General features: G+C 33.2%; 1 protein-coding gene across 1 annotated transcript in view; it reads right to left on the bottom strand.

Annotated features, from left to right (window-relative positions):
* LOC106871031 (unconventional myosin-Id) overlaps window positions 1–15,280 on the bottom strand; it is a 113,277-nt gene that overhangs the window by 29,299 nt on the left and 68,698 nt on the right. The window contains exons 8-13 of the mRNA XM_089358196.1: window positions 14,485–14,630; window positions 12,834–12,948; window positions 9,044–9,154; window positions 3,018–3,077; window positions 2,459–2,604; window positions 386–440 (exon numbers count right to left, since the gene is read on the bottom strand). Coding sequence (XP_089214322.1) covers window positions 386–440; window positions 2,459–2,604; window positions 3,018–3,077; window positions 9,044–9,154; window positions 12,834–12,948; window positions 14,485–14,630 — 633 coding nt within the window. The remainder of the gene's footprint in view (window positions 1–385; window positions 441–2,458; window positions 2,605–3,017; window positions 3,078–9,043; window positions 9,155–12,833; window positions 12,949–14,484; window positions 14,631–15,280) is intronic.

Raw genomic sequence — 15,280 nt, 5'->3', positions numbered from 1 at the left:
TGAATTTGTCAAGCACAGGAACAAAGAGCCAACATGAAATTTTGTGTTAAACATGGGAAGTCTGCTACAGAGACATTGAGCATACTTTGGTAAGCTTACTGTGACAAGGCAATGGATCATATGCAATGTTTTGTGTGGCATGGCCACTTCAAAAGCAGAAGAATGTCCCTGGAAGAAGATGAACAATCTGGACACGATGTGTGTCACCCCTTGGAGAGTAACCTCTGTATTCTGTATTGATGGAGTATTAGAGTATCTCCTGATGTTAGTTTTAAAGAGTAACTTCCAGAATCAATTACGGATATTCTAGAGAGTTTTTCTATGTAGCTTGTTTTAAAGTGACTGTAAGACAACATCTATAGTCCATGTAACGAATTATACTTACCTCAGATATTTTAAGGCTGCCATCTGGCCACATAAGTTTTAGTAATTCGTCTTTGCTGAAAAAGAAAGAATAAAATACCTCATTACCCTTAATTTTTTTAAAATTTTCTTTTGGTGGTTTTAGAAAGATGAATAAAATGTGTCATTTGAAGTATAACTTAGAAGAAAGCACGTGAGACAAAATTCTATATTTGTATACAGTAAATGTTGACTTGTACAAAGATGAATAGGACACACAGTCATAGACTAAAGCAAATATCATACATTCCTGCTTCATTTATACAAACCAATTTTTAAAATGATATTTATTTACTGATAAGTTATCAAACCACAACTAGAATAATATTTTACTTCTATCACTCCTCAGTTGATTCTTTTTCATTTAAACATTTTGTGAATAAATATGAAATTGAAAATCTATAGAAGAGAAGTTGTCATGTCTATGACAATTTTATCATGACACCAATACTAGAGAATATAGAGGGGAGAATATGATGGATAAGAGGTGAATAAAGGTTATATGGATTTTAAATTAATTTTTATTCACAAAATTTCTAAATGAAAAAAAGAAAAAACTCAACTGAGGAACTCTAAGTCATGTAAATAGAATGATTTTATATGATAAACATGATATACTGACTAAAGATATGAAAATATACATAATAAACATTATAACGTGACTAAAAATATAAGATATATATGTATATATGATAAACATGATATAGTGGTTACTGATATAAGATATGCATAAATGCATGAGAGTGACTATTGCTATCATCCATAAGCATTTGACTTCATGTTATGAAGTTTAAACATTAGCTGTTTTATTTCTTTCTTTAGAAAATCAGATATAAATTATAATTTTTGATGATTTCTTGCCATTTATTTATTTTTCATAGTTTAGGAAGGAAAATCCTCATAATGAAGAGTAGGGCACAAAAAAATTATAGAGTTACTTAAGTGTAGATGGACTGTATGTAGGTTCTGATATAAAAAGATTAATCCCTAAAGTTAGACACTATTAAGGAATATATGTAGACATTTTCATTATAATAACTTGAGGTGCAGCGACATTGATGATAAAAGAATGGTAAAAAGTGTTAGTAATAAAGAGTTTGGAGTTGTTTATCCACTGTTCAGCTGATCTCAAAGACTTATGTCCAAGGCCTATGAAAGAAATTTGATAAGGCAGAACAAAACTGCTTCTGTATATCTGGGAAAATTTGGGCAACCTGAAAATTCAGGAGCTGCAAAGGGTGGGACTCAACAGCCAACCAGAGACACTAGGCTGATGTCAGTTTACTTTCTTCACTTTTATGTGGAGCTGTCAATGTCAGGAGAGTGGTGTATGTAACTTGTAGTATTGTTATCTTGTGTTTGTGTTACATTGTTGAAAATGATTGTATTTGAGATTTTTTTTGTTGTTGTTACTGGAAAGTAGAGAGAGTAAATTAGGTGTATGTAAATTTCAGGTTGTTTTGAAAAGGAGGGAGAGAATAAAACAAAGCAATCCTAGGCGACTTCTGATTTAATGGAAGAAGAATCCACCTAATCTGTAGAAGACGTGTGAAAAAGAACATTTTGAAGCTTTCCATACAACTTGAATTTATAAGAGTTTCAATTCCTAGTTCAAGATATTCCATTATTCAGCTAAGGCACTTCAAAGGAGTAATAAAAGCAAAAATTCCCCTACTCCATAATAGTAATGTGAAATATTTCAGTATTCTAAAGAGAAACAGGAATGTAAATCATAAACCAAGTCTTTGAGGAGTAAAGGTACAGCTTGATCATCCTTTAAGGGATTATTACAATATGGAATAAAAGAAGAAGTCAGGAATTGTTTCTAGAAGCTAGGAGCTAAAAGGTCAACTTTTGACTTACCTATTTAGAAATGGACCCCAGAAAATCCTTTATAGCTTATAATTTTTATTATAAAACAAAATTTAGATTAGATAGTAAGGTTCATTACAATCTTTTAAGCAAATATGTAATATGAATATGTGAGGAACTACAATGGTAGTCGTTTAAAAGTCACAGACAAGGGACATGCAGTTTCTCAAACAAAAGGAGTTACCTATTGAAGAGCATTCTTTTAATATCTTGGTAGAGAGTGTCTTTATTTTTATCCAAAAATCCATTGACATTGTATGTTACATCTCCTGCATAATGTTTTATCCGAAAATCTCGGCCATGTTCCATGCTCTTATCTGCTGGTGACAACTAAATAAGAGATATGCAAAAAAATATTCCAAACATTTGCTTTCTATTTCAAAATATTCAATCTGTCGAGATCAATGTTTCATATTATAAAATGATTGGCAGTGAATTATTGTTCGGAATATTATTATTATTATTATTATTACTATTATTATTATTATTTTCTGTTCAGATTTATCCGTTTTTATAATTGGATATTTCTTCTCTGTCCGGTTGATATAAACAATAGACAGGTCATTGAAGTGAGTGTAATAATGTTAAGTACTTTGATGTGTGGGTTATACAAAACATTTTAAAATGAGTATTGTTTAAGAAACAATTTAAACATTCATATGATACTTTCTGCATTAATGCAATTTTATTGACAAAGAACTATTGCAATAAAAAAGAAGAAAAAAGAATTGACATTAACTTACAGTACGACAAGTAAAATGTTCATGTTTATTAAGGGTTTTGGAAAGTTCTTCTAGGAATTTCTGAAAGACAAAAATTACATTTAATGTTTTTAAAAAATGGCAAAAAAAGGTTATGGTGGTGGGGGTATTGATGAGATGACGGAAAAGTTACCCAACTCATAGTTGAATGATTATAATAATGGTTTAAAATTTTAGCACAAGGCCAGTAATTTTGGGGTGGTGGTGGTGGTAGCAGTTGTGTAGAAGTCAATTAAATCAGCTCTAGTACTCTACTGGTAATTTTTAAATCAATCTCAAGAGGATGAATGTCAACCTCAGCAGAATTTGAACACAGAACGTAAAGACAAGCAAAATGCAATCAAGCATTTCGGTGTGCAAACAATTCTGCCAGCTCACTATCTTAATAATAATCCTTTCTACTATAGGTACAAAGCCTGAAATTTGTGGGAGGAGGTTAGTTGATTACATCGACTCTGGTGCTCAACCAGTACTTATTTTAACAATCCAGAGAGGATGAAAAGCAAAGTTGACCCCAGCAAAATCTAAAATCAGAACATGGAGATGAACGAAATGCTGCTAAGCATTTTTTTGCCTGGCATGCTAATGATTCTGTCAGCTCACCACCTTGATAATAATAATAATAATCCTTTCTACTATAGGCACAAGGCCTCAAATTTGTGGGGAGAGGAATAGTTGATTACATCGACCCCCAGTGTTTCACTGGTACTTAATTCTACTACAGGCACAAGGTTTCAAATTTGGTGGGCGTGGGTACGTCGATTACATCAACCCCAGTGTGTAACTGGTACTTATTAACTCTGAAAGAATGAAAGGCAAAGTCAACCTTGGCGGAATTTGAACTCAGATTGTAAAGATGGACGAAATGCTGCTAAGCATTTTGTCTTGTGTGCTAATGATTCTACCAGCTCACCACTTGGGAAGTGCCATTGCGCATGTGCAAGGACTTGCCGTCAGCGGAAGTACCCGAGCACGCATGCGCAATGCAACAGGTGGAGAGAAAGAAATAACGTTCGATCTCTTATCCATCCAGCAGCTGTGGCGACAGGACGTTCTTCCCGGCTCTCACAACTCGACCCTGACATGTGGTCGAAGCTTCCTCAGTGTTCTAGCGGCATGCCTGTTCACCCAGGAACGAAACGGCTCTACACCAACCTAGAATAAATTGTTGATCTGTTGTTACCGTTATCCCTCGTGTTGTATTTCTGGATTGTAATGGTTAATATAAGAACTGGGGAGATATGACCGAGCCGTCATATCTCATCCAATTCTTATACATATATATATATGTATATATATATATATATATATATATATATATATATATATATATATATACATATATATATATATATATATACATATATATATACATATATATATATATACATATATAATTATTCAATATTAACAGTTTTGTATTAGAAAACCAAGAATTTATACAAGGCTGTAAAAGAAGTGCTCAAACTAGTTGAGACATAGGTACAAAGTTAATTGCAGAATAAAACCGTTAGGTCGTCGACTCAAAAAGCCGTAGCCCACCAATGACCACATAGAAGAAGTACAACATAAACCACAAAACCAAATTAGTAAAGGCAAGTCAAAATTTTTATACATAAGAATAAAAAAATCGATTAAAAATACAATAGAATAATATGAATAATATAGATAAATAAATAAACTGCGTATAAAAGTTGATTAAAAATATTAGAGACCGGTACAATTACAGTAGAATAAAAAATAATACATAGGGAGACGTAACACAACAGTTCATTCGCTGAGGCCAATAGCCAATAAAAATAGTACGAAAGTTCAACAGCAAATTTAGTAGGAAAAATCCAATTTCATAAGCAGGAATACCGAAGTACACGGGACAAAACAACAACAGAACGTCCAAAGTGTGGCAAAGTAAAATCCATATTTCACCATTCCGCAAGTAACATCAGTAACGTCAAACCATAAACATCATTTACAGTGGATTACAAGTATACAAAAATATAATAAATAAAAATATGGACACTTTAAATAAGCCTATGATACGGGAAAATCCTAATATTGGAATATTTAAAACAAAAGTTTCGCGACCCAGAATAAGAGAAGTAATTTGGTCCGCCCCCCACCCCCTTACAGTGGATTACAAGTATAGGTGGAACACAAACACAGAACACCTATGGCCATTTCGGGGGTATATCACCGTATTTAGGGCACAATAGAGCACAAATTGGTGATAACCCCTTCTTCAGGGTAAGAAAAGACACACAGACATCAACGAAGTCATCAGTCAAAGAAATCATAATTATGAGAGCAAGCTTAAATAAATAATAATATGGACTAGACCAAAAAAAAAGATAAGAAAACATATCTAATTTTTAGTATACCCTTTAAAATATTCAGGCAGGTTTAGTAACTAAAGACTATTAGGTTTCAAATTCAATGTAAGCCATGATGAAAAATAAATAAAAAGTAAATACTACCATTGTATCCATATTTTTATTATTATATTTTAATATCAATATTTTTGTCTTTTTATTTCTATCATTACCATTACTACCATTATTACCACTACTAATACTATTATTTTTGTTCTTATTTCTATTTTTATATAGTTTTAGGAAGGTGGAGGAAAATTTATGATTGCCAGAAGGGATTACCTCGATAAACTTATTCAAGGTTTTCGGCCCAAAAGACCTAAGAATGGAAAGGAATTCCGTAATGCATAATAAGCACTTGCTAATATTAGCCCTAAATTGGGGGGTTCTATTTAAGATTGACCATTCAAGATAGTACTTCTTATTCTTCCTCTTGAGGTCATGCAGATAAGAGGCGAGTGTTGTGGAATTATAATATTTCTCATTAGAAAAGGAACTCATGTGCGCCCTATACCTGGCTTTAAAATTCACTGAACTTCCAATATAAAACTTATTTTGTTTGTCCTCGTCTCTAACTACGCATTTATACACTACGTTTGTGGACAAACAAAGTCCGTCGAGAGGACATAAAGAAGGGTCCCTACAATTACATAATTTTTTACGGCCACCCTTAAAGTCATTTCCAACATCATTAACCGCCCCCAGAAATTTATTCTTATCAGCCATTCCACTTACCTCATTCCCAGATTTAGGCCTAATCCGAGGGAATGAAGAGCTCGTTCCACTATCGTCGTGTGGTTTACAGTTGGTTTTATTAGAAACAGGGTTTCCCTGAGGCGGACATTCCCATAGCTTTAACTTATTTATTTTATTCCTATTTAAAGAGGCAATAATGGATGCTAAATTTGGCATTCCTGAGTAGGAACACTTAATTGTAGACCTGTTACAAATATTGTAGTATTTGTGGTCCCTAGGAAAATTATTTTCTAAGATCCAAAAGAACATTTTTGGTAAGTTTCTTACCCTGAGGGAAAAAGAGGGTGGGGTGGGGGTGGGGACCGAATTACTTCTCTTATTCTGGGTCGCGAAACTTTTGTTTTAAATATTCCAATATTAGGATTTTCCCGTATCATAGGCTTATTTAAAGTGTCCATATTTTTATTTATTATATTTTTGTATACTTGTAATTCACTGTAAATGATGTTTATGGTTTAACGTTATTGATGTTACCTGCGGAATGGTGAAATATGGATTTTACTTTGCCACACTTTGGACGTTCTGTTGTTGTTTTGTCTCGTGCGCTTAGGTATTCCTGCTTATGAAATTGGATTTTACCTATTAAATTTGCTGTCATGAGGCAGGTAGTTGAACTTTCGTACTATTTATCTGGAACTTTTTTTTTTGGCTGCTGGCCTCAGCGAATGAACTGTTGTGCTACGTCTCCCTATGTATTATTTTTTTCTCTCTCTATTTTTTTTTTCTCTCTCTCTCTCTCTATATATATATATATATTTATTCTACTGTAATTGTACCGGTCTCTAATATGTTCAATCAACTTTTAATCGCAGTTTATTTATTTATCTATATTATTCATATTATTCTATTGTATTTTTAATAGATTTTTTTATTCTTATATATAAAAATTTTGACTTCCTTTTACTAATTTGGTTTTGTGGTTTATGTTGTACTTCTTATATGTGGTCATTGGTGGGCTACGGCTTTTTGAGTCGATGACCTAACGGTTTTATTCTGCAATTAACTTTAAATATATATATATATATATATATATATATATATATATATATATATATGCATGTGTGTGTGTGTCTTTGTTTGTCCCCACCAACATCGCTTGATAACTCCGTACCTAAGCGGTTCAGAGAAAGAGACCGATAGAATAAGTACTAGGCTTCCAAAAGAATAAGTCCTGGGTCGATTTGCTCAACTATATATATATATATATATATATATATATATATATAATACTAAGCACAAGGCCTGAAATTTGGGAGAAGTAGGGGTGGGGCTAGTCGATCAAAACAACCCCAGTACTTAACAGGATAGTAAACAAAATCGACGAATCTTTTTTAAAACGGGGGCCACATTTTTCATTAATGTTTTACGTAGTGTTTTTGGTACGGAAAGACTTTCAAACTTCGTATACTTATCTATTTTGTGTTATAGAACAGAAAAATATTTTTGTATTCGAATTTATTTCATGTAAAAAATTGTCTTATTTCGATAATTTCAACCAATCACTGACGTCCATTCAGTCGATATACATTAAGTGCCGACTACATAAACAAACGATTCTTCGTTTTATTTGCTTTTTTCATTTTAAATTTGCTTTAACCCTAACCCTAGGGTTAGGGTTAGGATTAATTGTTTCAGAATCGTTTGTTTATGTAGTCGGCACTTAATGTATATCGGCTGAATGGACGTCAGTGATTGGTTGAAATTACAGAAATACGACAACTTTAACATGGAATAATTTATGGATTTCTTTTTTTTTAAAGAAGACTAAGAAAAAAAGATGTTTTATATGACACATTCTACGAGTGTTCCAAGTTTCAAAGTGTTTCGTTAATAAAAAATGTGGCCCCCGTTTTAAAAAAGATCCAAATCGACCTCTGCGAAATTTGAACTCAGAACGGAAAAACTTGACGAAATATGCTAAGCATTTTGTTCTCGTTTCTTCAAATGATGTCACAGAAGTTAATTATTCAAATTGATGTCAAGGGAGGCTACAAAATTACTACAGTTCTTTCAAGGGAGATAACTTACCACGCGACTAACACAAAGCAAAGAAAAAAAGATAATTAAAAGATGCCATTTTTTTTCCTTTCCACTGAATTAACAACAGGATAGAACTGGATAGTTAAGAAAAATTCTATTAAATTATGAAGTTGAAACCGAATAAATACTATAAAATAGTGAAGATTTTCGACAACAGATTAGAAAAAAATAGGAAAACTGTACCTCAGATATTTCCCGGGTTTTGTTAAATAGCTTTGTAAATATTGGTTTTAGATGTCATATCAGCACATTCAGCTCTGATTGAACACACATATTGATTCTAGTTGAATGTAGGTGTAAAATATTAAATCTGTTTTCAATTGTAACATCTTGTATTTGCCCATTGTTACTTCAGTAGTTCTTTTTTTTTTTTCCCCACCCCTCTTTTCTCAAATTTTTATGAGGATCATTGATTTTCAAAATGGCCAATATATTGTTGCTCATTGATTTGGTGCCTAGGTTGGGTTATTAGAAAGGTTTTATTGGGTTTTACTAATGTATAGCTTTGCTACAAAACCGGAGAATATTATTTTCTATTCAATTTTAAAATCAGGTGATAATAATAAAAAAGCAACAACTTTCATTTCGATGCTATCAAATCTTTCCACTGAAAAATATTTTGATGAATTAGATGCACAAATCAGTTAAAAACTTTAGAGTTCTTTAGTGGGAACTATGTAGCAAGAAGTAAGAATTGACTCACCTTACCCACCCAACTCAATCTGATTGGTTGTAGTTAGTTGTACTGTTTGTAACTCAAGAAGGACATAAGCATTACAATCTCATTTGCTCTCATATAAACATGGGACAAATATACTGCTTTTAGAATAAATATATACTTACCGCATCAGTCATTTTCCCTGGGGTAAGACAAGCTTCATCCAATAAAGCCAATATTCCTTTATGGGATTGTTCAACCAAATCACAGATTATTTTGTTGTTGAAATATTCTACCTGTTAAGAAAAACAATTTACTTTAGATATTAAAAACAATTTATCAGTCCTTTGTTTCCTTTACTCTTTTGGTCCTAACCTTTTTGATACCAATCATACCTTGTTCTATGATGCAAACTTTTTGTTTTAAAGTGATCTAAATTAAAACCTGTATTCAAAATTTCAAGTTAACTTCTGTTCAAAACACCATATGTACATAAAGACAAGGTTATTTCATTAAACCATTCATTGATTTTCAAAATTAATTTAAGCAATAATTCTGTACTCCAAGGAAATATGCTAACAAACTGGCTTAACATTTATCAACTATAATTTAAATTAACAACAACATAATATTGTTTATAAATTATTTACAAAAATTACCTGAATCAAAAGTACAAATTTTTTCAGGTAGGGTTCAACTCAGCTAAAATAAGACCAGTATGTACACAAGGAGAGTTTTCAAGCAATGAGATACAGATGAAAGTTATATATGTGCCAAGCTCTAATTGTGGAAGTAGACTCAGGAAGATGTGGGACGAAGTGATGAGAAAGGATCTCTGGACGCTGAACCTCACCGAGGAAATGACAAGGGACAGGGAGATGTGATGATTTGCTGTACTCGATGAGACATGACAAGCTAAGTAAAATCGCTGTTTTCTACATGTACAACCTTGTCCTTTGAGATGCCAGTGCCACTTAAAAAGCACCCGTGCTCATGCTGTGTTAACACACCTGTACTGGTGCTGCATAAATGCACCTGTGCTAGTGGCATGTAAAAAATATCCAGCACACTCTGCTAAGTGGTTGGTATTAGGAAGGGCATTCAGTCGAAGAAAAGTTTCCTAATAGCCAGCTCCATCTCAAACTGTCCAACCCATACCAGCATGGAAAGCGGATGTTAAACATTGATGATGATAATGATGAAAGAAAGAATGTGGAATTCATGTAACTCTTTATTATTCACTACGATTGTTTCAACCCATCTTGCACTGGTGCCTCATTAGTGAGATGCTGTATAAGCAAGTTGCAGTGCATTGTAGCTGTGGACATGTCGCATCAAGTGACTTTTCAAAATGTACCTCGTTTTTTAATCTCTGCTTAACTTATTTCTGTCAGAATACATTTTGGTACTCATGTTGATGAATAATACACTGCAACTACCAAAACGTATTGTAACAGAAATAAGCAAAATGGAGACTAAAAAAATGAGGTACCTTTTGAAAAGTCATCTATCATGCATCACAATTGTTTGTACAGCATCTCACTAGCAAGGCACAGGTGAACAAGGGTCATAACAATCACAGTGAATAATAAAGGTTCTCATGAATATCATTTTCTTTCTCTCATTATATATATATATATATATATATATATATATATATATATTATTGAATATGTATATATAACTTCGTTTGTTTTTTCTATGTTTGCATGAATCTTGTCCTGTACAGCAGCTCATCAATTGTGTCTTTGTCATTTTCCAAGACTAGCTATTTTATAATTCTTTTCATGCCTTCTTTATGCTTTACTCTTCCACAAGCTCTTCCCACTTCGATTTGTACATCTTTATCCAACTGGTATCTACCATACACATCTCATGTTTGTACCAGTCCAGTTTTGTCTCTTGACACTACATCCAATTTCTTATACTCAGTTTTCTCTCTTAGTTAATTTGTGCTCCATCATTCAATGACACTCAAGTTACATATCCAGTGGAATAACCTAATCAGCTTCCATACATTCTTTGTACTCAGTGTTCATGCTTTTCTACTATACAACATCATAATCTGTTAATCATAATACAATCTTCTAAAAACTCAGAAAGTGTGTTGCCAAAGGTAGATATTGCTTGAATGTTTTCAATTCCAATCTTACTCTTGGTGCTATTCTTTCAGAACAGCTTTTCTGATTAGCAATTAGACCACTTAAGAAAATGGAAGCAGTAACTATTTCTAAGGTTCCTTCTGGGCTTTTGCTGTTCTTACTTTTAACCACTCCTAAACAACTAATATATATGAAATCTTACTTCTCTTTCAGCTTTCCTATGATCCCACTACATCTTTTGCTTGCCCATTATTAACATTAGGTACACCATATAGAATTCCTACCTACACCTTCAGTATATTGAGCATGGCCACTTCTAAGATAGCATCAATATTTTCTATTCTTTTTTGGAACTAAGACTCTTGTCTTTGCTAAGTTTATAATGAGACTCCTAATTTTAAGTTTTGTTCTCAAGTTTAAAATTTCTTCTCTAATTCTTCAACAGATTTGCCTAAGATGTCAGTATACAGAAGTTTCCATAATCACTCTTAAACTTTTCTGTTGTGACCTGAAAACCCTAATGGACACCTAGCAATTCCTTACTGAACGCATTATTAACTTTCAGCTTACTGAGGGTATCTCTGTACATGGCTTGCGTTTCCCTAACAAGCCATCTGTACCTAGTTTTTTTTTGGTAACCACCAGATTATAGAGTATGGCAGCTTGTGGAAAATATTCTCCAGGTTACTGAATATTAGACAGAGTGACTTGCTCTTCATTAAGAACCTCTCCTGAGGGTTATCTCTGTAGGAAGTGGGCATTGGTACAACACTGAATGATTATCTCACAAGGAAAAGGACATAAAAATTTGCCTATCCTTGCACAATTTTGAGCTGCGTTTCCTCTAAGCTAATTCTTTTTCCTAATTAGTTGTACCACAACTCCACTTACATATGATCCATCATTTTTAACACCTCATTGCTCAATTGACTGCAACTGAATAGCATGCATCTTACTTCACTGTATATTTTCATCATTTCAGCCACTATCCTTGATAGTCTGATTGCTTTCCTTACCTTCATATCTCGATTGTATCACATTCAACTTTAATAGCTGAAACCTTTGTTAGATTGACAAAGTGTAGGCTCTCTCTCTCTCTTCCATGTATTTTAGTATTCAGCAACTTTTCATAATAATATTTCTATACCTTCTGTTTGACATCAGTGAGGGTCAATGTACTACAATCATTCATATACATTTTTCACCAATGACTGGCTACATGCATTATACTGACTCAGTGTTTTGTCATCTGGAACACCTCACATCTGTTATAGAACAGAGTCAAACCACATGTTCTATTTATCTCTTTGTTAAGCAAATTTAATGTTTAGCTTCTGACATCGTTCTCTACTCTTCACAGTTCTCTTCTTTTATGGTTCTACCTTTCATACTATTCCACTATAATGCTACCCTCCATATTGTTGAAACTTTACTCAATCAATAGAACTGGCCTGTAGCTCAACGGCAAGTTGTTTCATAGAAACTCCAGCTTGTCTTCTCAGCTATAGATTTCCTTCACCTTCACAACATATGTGGCACCTAATTTTTCTTCAAACTTAAAATTCAACTGAGGGAATTTTCAGCTTCCCTCCTTAAGATTGTGTCATATCTCCAGATTCATTAAGCCTTTAGTCTGTCACTATCCCCTAACCTATGTTGAATGGATACTTTCTTTGTCAAAGAAAGACTTAATATTCACAGCCAATTGTCCATCCTATTTACTGGTAAGTATGAAGTCTCACTCTCTGACCTATGTGTCTGCCTCGTTACTAAGTGATCAGGTTGGTGTGGTTTCCTGACTATAAATATCCATAAATACAATACAAAGCATAGTGCAAAATAACAATCAATTCCTTGTGAAAAAATTACTTACATGGACCCACTCAATTCCTTCACTGTTGTATTCATCCTGTTCTTGTTTCAAAACCAACTCAATAAACAACTGTTGCAATTTCTCATTACAATAATTAATGCAAAATTGCTCAAAACTGTAACAAATTAAAATCTGTATTAACCAAAGAAAATGATGGTTGATGGTAAATATATTCTGTCATAAATATTTCAGACACAAAGGTAAACTTTATGAAGACCAGTGGTTCTCTACTAGTTCCATATGACTCTTGGGGGTTCATGTATGACTTTTTTGTTAAAATTTATGTTCAATAAATTGCTTATACTTCAACAATACACAAAATATTTTAATTTTTTTATACTATTGCTAATAATATATCAGTATAAAAAAAAAAATCTATGAGCATTTTTTAAAACATTTAATTGGCTATAGAGGTCCACCAAATTTAAATAGAAATTAAAGGGGTCCGCAGACAAAAAATGGTTGAGAGCCACTGATCTAGACCAAAACACCTCATAGATAATTAAATTTTTCAATTTTATTTTGTTAGAGTAGTTTTTCTAATATAAAATTGTTCTCCATTTTGAAAAGAACAAATTTAGCTACTGGGTACCTTAACATTATATTAAGCTGAACCTTTGTCACTTGTTTTGGTTGGCACCATGTTTTGCCAAGTCTTTTTGACATTCAATAGATGAACCAATTAAAACATTGAGGTTTAATTAGACTCTTTCTGATTGTTACTCATGCAGAGAGGCACTTTATAATTCTGCAATGCTAGTGCTTGAGTTCATAATTCTAGTCGTAGTAATCAAGCATCTTTACAGCCACATTCCAATAACAAAGGTTTCATTCGTAGCTAGCTCAGAAATTCTGTTCTAAAAATGGTTGGGACCAAATATTTTAGTTCTGTATCCTTTGAAGAGGTCAACTGAAGCAACTGTATCAGAACAGTAAAATAGTTACTAACACAGGTGCAGGAGTGGCTGTGTGGTAAGTAGCTTGCTTACCAACCACATGATTCCGGGTTCAGTCCCACCGCGTGGCATCTTGAGCAAGTGTCTTCTACTATAGCCTCGGGCCAACCAAAGCCTTGTGAGTGGATTTGGTAGACGGAAACTGAAAAAAGCCCGTCGTATATATATATATATATATATATATATATATATATATATATATATATGTATGTGTGTGTGTGTGTGCATGTTTGTGTGTCTGTGTTTGTCCCCCCCCCTAGCATTGCTTGACAACCGATGCTGGTGTGTTTATGTCCCCATCACTTAGTGGTTCGGCAACAGAGACCGATAAAATAAGTACTAGGCTTACAAAAAATAAGTCCTGGGGTCGATTTGCTCGACTGAAGGTGGTGCTCCAGCATGGCCACAATCAAATGACTGAAACAAGTAAAAGAGTAAAAGAGATACCCAGACTGCACTATAGCAAGTTATGTTGCATATGGTGAATCTACAACAAAAATCCTAAATGAAATCAAGAAATTGCTTAACTGCTCTGCTCTCCATTAGGTTACCTTTGTACCACAAATTTGAGATTTGTTAACACAAATTAGTAATAAAAATCCTTTGAAATTTCAAGGATGAATATCAAAAATAAAACTTATGAGAGCTTATAATAAAATAAGAAAGAAACAAGCAAACATAAAAATATTACCCACCTATTATTTTCAAAAATCTCAAAGCCATATATATCAAGTACTCCAATGACAGTTTGTTTTCCAGAGGAAGAAAAACCTGTAGCATTCACATCAATAGCTTCATTGATCCGGTCAACAATCCAAGTAAACATACGGTCATATGTGGCCTGCAATGAGACAGCAGGATTGAGAAAGAATTTGGTGTGGGTGTGTATGGACATTATATACACAGGGTGGCCCAAAAGTAGGTTTACTGTTATTCAACTATCTCTTTTGCATTCATATATTAACAGTTTAGATCTTAATTATAAAAAAAATGTGAAACCGTTATTCTATGCTAATTTAATTAATTTTGTCAAGCTCTTATGTATTGTCAGTAAGAGACTCCTTCACCAAGCCTTTCCACAGCGTTGATTTGGAAGACAAGGTAGCGTTGAATGGCCACCATGTTCACCTAACCTGACACCAATGGATTTCTTTTTTTGGGGTGTTGTGAAGAACAAGATTTATGACGAGAAACCCCAAACAGTAAATGAATTAAAAAATTTCATCTCTGACACAATCACTGAAATTGATGGAGATCGTAATTTGTGCTGCAATGCATGTCAGAGTGTTCTGAAGAGGTTTGAAGAGATTAAATATTGTCTATTTAAGATGTGCATAAACAATATAATTGTAAGATTAGGAATTTAGATGTAATAAAATGTTTTAAAAGAAATTTAAAGTGCCTACGTGATAACTGTAAACCTACTTTTGGGCCACCCTCTGTGTGTGTGTGTAAAGTTATAAATGACAAGAAAAATAGTACAATGAAATT

The sequence above is a fragment of the Octopus bimaculoides genome, chromosome 9 (assembly GCF_046866305.1).
Source record: "Octopus bimaculoides isolate indiv1 chromosome 9, ASM4686630v1, whole genome shotgun sequence".
NCBI classification, from domain to species: domain Eukaryota; kingdom Metazoa; phylum Mollusca; class Cephalopoda; order Octopoda; family Octopodidae; genus Octopus; species Octopus bimaculoides.
This window is presented reverse-complemented; position numbering and strand designations above follow the sequence as displayed.